The 4,617-nt window shown below is 30.8% G+C and overlaps 1 protein-coding gene across 1 annotated transcript; it reads left to right on the top strand.

Annotated features, from left to right (window-relative positions):
- The first annotated feature begins 2,553 nt into the window (after positions 1-2,553).
- On the top strand, positions 2,554-4,617 carry LOC114419960 (GDSL esterase/lipase At4g16230-like). The gene is made up of 5 exons (XM_028385788.1): positions 2,554-2,941; positions 3,038-3,165; positions 3,352-3,597; positions 3,722-3,977; positions 4,089-4,617. The coding sequence occupies exons 1-5, from the start codon at positions 2,686-2,688 to the stop codon at positions 4,310-4,312; spliced, it is 1,110 nt and encodes a 369-aa protein (XP_028241589.1). The 5' UTR covers positions 2,554-2,685; the 3' UTR covers positions 4,313-4,617.

The following is a 4,617-nucleotide window of genomic DNA, read 5'->3' as shown; positions in this document are numbered from 1 at the left end:
TGTAGGTTTTCTCACATTAAAGCAGCAATGAAAATATTAATTGAACGACGTCCCTGCAAACATTAAATAGTTTCCCTTCTTATACTGGAATGCATTTAATTATAAAACGTCAAAATTCATTGCTTCTGAACTTTGAAGTTTGAACAACCTATTACATTGTTAGTTGGTGAAGATGATTTTGAATTTGAGAACCTCGTGAGCAACAGAGCAAAGCTATGATTTCGTTGTGTTGAACAGAAAGTCAAAAGCTTTCACATTAATTAATTTAATTTTTACAAATTATCTTCAAAAAATGTGAAATTCATTTTTGTATTTTTTTTCTACTTAATTATGTCATTTTTACTTACAGTAGTTCTTAAAATTTTACATGCTTAACAAGGAGAGATAAATCATAATTGAGTTATATTAAGGAGTTAAAAATAGTTTCCCTATCTACAAGAGTGTTATTAATTATATGTACACAATTAACATTAGGTATGATTTGTGTTGTTCTCCGATCAGAGTTGGAGATTTGCCTAGGTAATCTAGATAATAAAGATTTACATTAAAGTATTATGTGAATTATTGAGATAAATTTCAATTCTGATTGAATAACAGTAGCACTTAGGGTATTATATTTAAGTTTTCTCCTTATTATATCGAGGTATGAATATATAATTATGTTAAAAAAATAAAAAAATAGTATTCATAATAATCTTACTTAATTCGAATATGATTACCTCAAATGGTCTGTCAAAACAAATATTTTTTAATTGATAAGTTATTTTTCTAAGCAGATAAATAAAATTAAACATAAGGAATAATGGATTTTATACAAATGCTTTAGGACAACATCTGTTGACCTTTAGTTTTTCTAGGGTACTTTTCAAAACATAAATAATATATGTACTGATGACATAGATAAATTTTATATTATTATTTAATTACAAAATGTTAAGAATGATAAGCTTATTATTTTTTATAATAAACACCTTATAAATCATACTAATTGAATATTGATTTATTAATAATGTAAAAACTTTAACTAATAGTGCATAACTGTTAAATTATTTTATATTTTTTTTAAACTACTAAATTATTTTTTAAATGAGTATATATACATATGAAAAAGTTAAAAAAAAAGGTGTAAATATAATTTTAGTTCTCCTATTTTGTTAAATCCATAATTTAATCATTATATTTTAAAATAAAAATATTTAATCCCATATTTTTAAAAATATGAAATTTTGGTTCAATTATCAATTTTTGTACAAATTCATGTCCAGTATAATATCCAATACTTTTTTATTTATTAATTCATTGATCATTGTCCTTAAGAATTGTAAATCACGTGTAGACAAAATTGTAGTGAACATTACATATATCTTATTAGATGCTTCAAATTATTTTAAAAAAGTAAACATAAAATGTTTTTGTATATTTTCAAAACAATAAGTATATTCTTTTTAATCGAATATTCTATTTTTTAAAACTTCTTATTACGTGCTCGTTAGCAGGATAAATTTTTTGTTAATGTACTAAAGTAATGAACAATGATATTTAGATACCCTTAAATATCAAACATTTTATCAATATTTCTTATTTATTTTTATATTTTTTTCCTACATGATATTATCTATCGTTTGTGTTTGGCATATGACATCACGTCAACATAAACTTGAGCCTCAGCTACACGCGTCAAAGGCAAAACTAAAAGAAACAACTTTAGATTTTTAGGTTATTGACATGCGTTCATCCTCCAAAGTGAAAAACTAAATATGAGGATAATATCTACATTTCTCTATCTCTCTCTAGGTATCATTGAGCATTGTGTGTCCATATATCTTTTTTCCTAAAGTAAATGATAGATGAAGATGCTTGAGCTTCATGAGAAAGGAATTAATGGATTGAGGGGAAGCTCAGGTGTAATGTCAATTAAGATTTGTCTAAATAAGGCTTAATTGGCCATTCTGGATCGAACTTTAATGGGGAATACATACATTTTTTTTTTGGTATCGTATTTTTACATTTGAATGATGAGAAAAAAACATATTATATATTCATGATATAAATATTATCTGTCAATAACAAAATATTATCTAAGATGAGTTTGTTAATTTCTATAATACATGTGTCTTTATATAAACTTACATCAGTACATTACAATGATCGAGTTGAAGATACACGCTTTTTTTATTTCTATAAATTGACATCAAAATTTCATGAAATAACATGTATTAGTTGCTTTCGATTTTATGTGCCTCCAAACACGTATCTATTCAAACACGAAAAATAATCATTTAAAAATTTTATCAACAGTAATTTCAAATTGATTAATAGTTTTACAGTATTAAACTCTTGAAAAAATGTATTTTTTTTGTTTTTTTCATCCAGCCAACCAAAAAGAAAAACTTATTCTCGTATCTATTTTTAATTTCAATCTCATTTATTCCCTCCAACCAAACGGTCCAGGCTAGTAGCATTTTAGGCAGAGCAATTAATGTTTGCCCACTGCATGATATTATGCCCTCACATGATTTGTTATTATAAAATTCCATTTACTCACAGCTAGTGGCAATGTCTTCTGCGCATTATAAAGCCCATTGTTTTTGGTACATTTTAGCTGCAGAGGGATACGTACCATATCGAGGATCCTGATTCAGTACTTCATTGCAGTGATAAGTTATTGTACTCTTTCTAATAGTAATGGGTATCCATTTGAACAGGGTCATCAATAATGTTGGGATTGTGCTTCGATTTTTCGTAGTCTTGGTCCTGTTTTTTAGCATTTCAACTTCAGACGATCTCCCTGCAACTTTTGTATTCGGAGATTCCCTTGTTGACGTGGGAAACAATAATTACCTTGTTTCCCTCTCAAAGGCTAATTATCTACCCAATGGCATTGATTTTGGAAGACCAACGGGAAGGTTCACTAATGGAAGAACCATCGTGGACATAGTTGGCAAGAATATTTACCACCTTTTTGTCCCAGGCTACTTAATTTATTATTAATATACTATTATTTGTTTTGTCTGATGAGTTTTTCTTGCTCTACCAGGTCAGGAATTGGGTACCGGTTTCACCCCACCTTACTTGGCACCCTCCACAATTGGACCAGTAGTTCTGAAGGGTGTAAACTATGCTTCTGGTGGAGGTGGAATTCTCAATTTCACTGGAAAAGTCTTTGTGAGTGTTGCAGTTGTTTAAGATCTAATAATTATCGAGAAACTATTAGTTAGTCCTAGATCATCACCCGTTCATTATTCCAAATAATCTTTATTAATCTCCGACCATATAAAAATTTCTTTAGTTATTTCTCTAGTAGAATAATAACGATATGCATGCAAATATATGTGATGGGATTGATGATAGGGTGGTCGACTGAACTTCGACGCACAGATAGATAATTTTGCAAATACCAGGCAAGACATCATATCCCACATTGGAGCTCCTGCGGCTCTTAATCTACTCAAGAGGGCATTGCTCACCGTGACAATAGGCTCAAATGATTTCATAAATAACTACTTAGCACCAGCACTCACATTTTCCGAGCGGAAATCAGCGTCTCCAGAAATCTTTGTGACCACCATGATATCAAAACTCAGAGTTCAGCTCACTGTAATATTTCTCAGCATTATAATTTTATAAAGTCCTTTGTTTTGTTTCTAAATATTAATTTCTCCTACAAATTTTGGGTTATGGTTACTAGCTTACTATTATATTAACATTCCACCACATGCAGAGGTTATTCAATCTGGGAGCTAGAAAATTTGTTGTGGCAAATGTGGGGCCTATTGGGTGTATACCAAGCCAGAGGGATGCAAACCCAGGTGCAGGAGATAGCTGTGTTGCTTTCCCCAATCAGCTAGCACAGTTATTTAATTCCCAGTTAAAGGGCATTATTACAGATCTCAACTCAAATTTGGAGGGTGCAGTGTTTGTTTATGCAGATGTCTACCAAATTTTAGAAGACATTCTCCAGAATTATTTAGCACTTGGTAAGTGTCTATCATAACTGTTTGGCTACTAATCTATCAAAACACTGAATTTGGAAGGTGCTTTTGAACTAATTAGGACACTATTTTGCTATGTGTGCACACGTGTGGCAGGTTTTGATAATGCAGTTTCTGCTTGCTGTCACGTGGCTGGGCGCTTTGGAGGTCTGATCCCCTGTGGTCCTACATCGAGACTTTGCTGGGACCGATCTAAGTATGTTTTTTGGGACCCTTACCATCCTTCTGATGCTGCAAACGTTATCATCGCTAAGCGTCTCTTAGATGGTGGTTCCAATTATATTTGGCCAAAGAACATTCGCCAACTCTTTCAATCTTAAACCTGTTTCTTCCGGTGACAATGGATGCTTGGAGGAGTCATGACATTTTCTGATTGAAATCACGGGAAAATAATGTATTTATAGATGTCCATAATAATTGAAGCGGAGGAGTGGGTATTTAATCTTTCATGTTATATGGTACGAATTAGGCTTCAGTACAAAGTTTATGAAACAGGTTTTTCTTTATATAATTAGCTTAGTTCTAAATTTAAAAATGAAAGAAAAATTATAGGAGTTAACGAGTGTTAATGTTCAGTTTCATGCATGATCACTTGAAAGTTTATAACAATGGGCAATTTGCTTTA

Source organism: Glycine soja, chromosome 7, assembly GCF_004193775.1.
Source record: "Glycine soja cultivar W05 chromosome 7, ASM419377v2, whole genome shotgun sequence".
In the NCBI taxonomy this organism is placed as follows: domain Eukaryota; kingdom Viridiplantae; phylum Streptophyta; class Magnoliopsida; order Fabales; family Fabaceae; genus Glycine; species Glycine soja.
Note: the sequence above shows the minus strand (reverse complement) of the source record. Positions and strands in the feature narration are given on the sequence as shown.

Bases quoted from the DNA above. Each gene is read 5' to 3' on its own strand.
- LOC114419960 (XM_028385788.1), top strand. From the start codon at position 2,686: ATGGGTATCCATTTGAACAGGGTCATCAATAATGTTGGGATTGTGCTT. The intron at 2,942-3,037 runs GCAAGAATATTT...TTGCTCTACCAG, and splicing joins AACCATCGTGGACATAGTTG to GTCAGGAATTGGGTACCGGT. The intron at 3,166-3,351 runs GTGAGTGTTGCA...GATTGATGATAG, and splicing joins ATTTCACTGGAAAAGTCTTT to GGTGGTCGACTGAACTTCGA.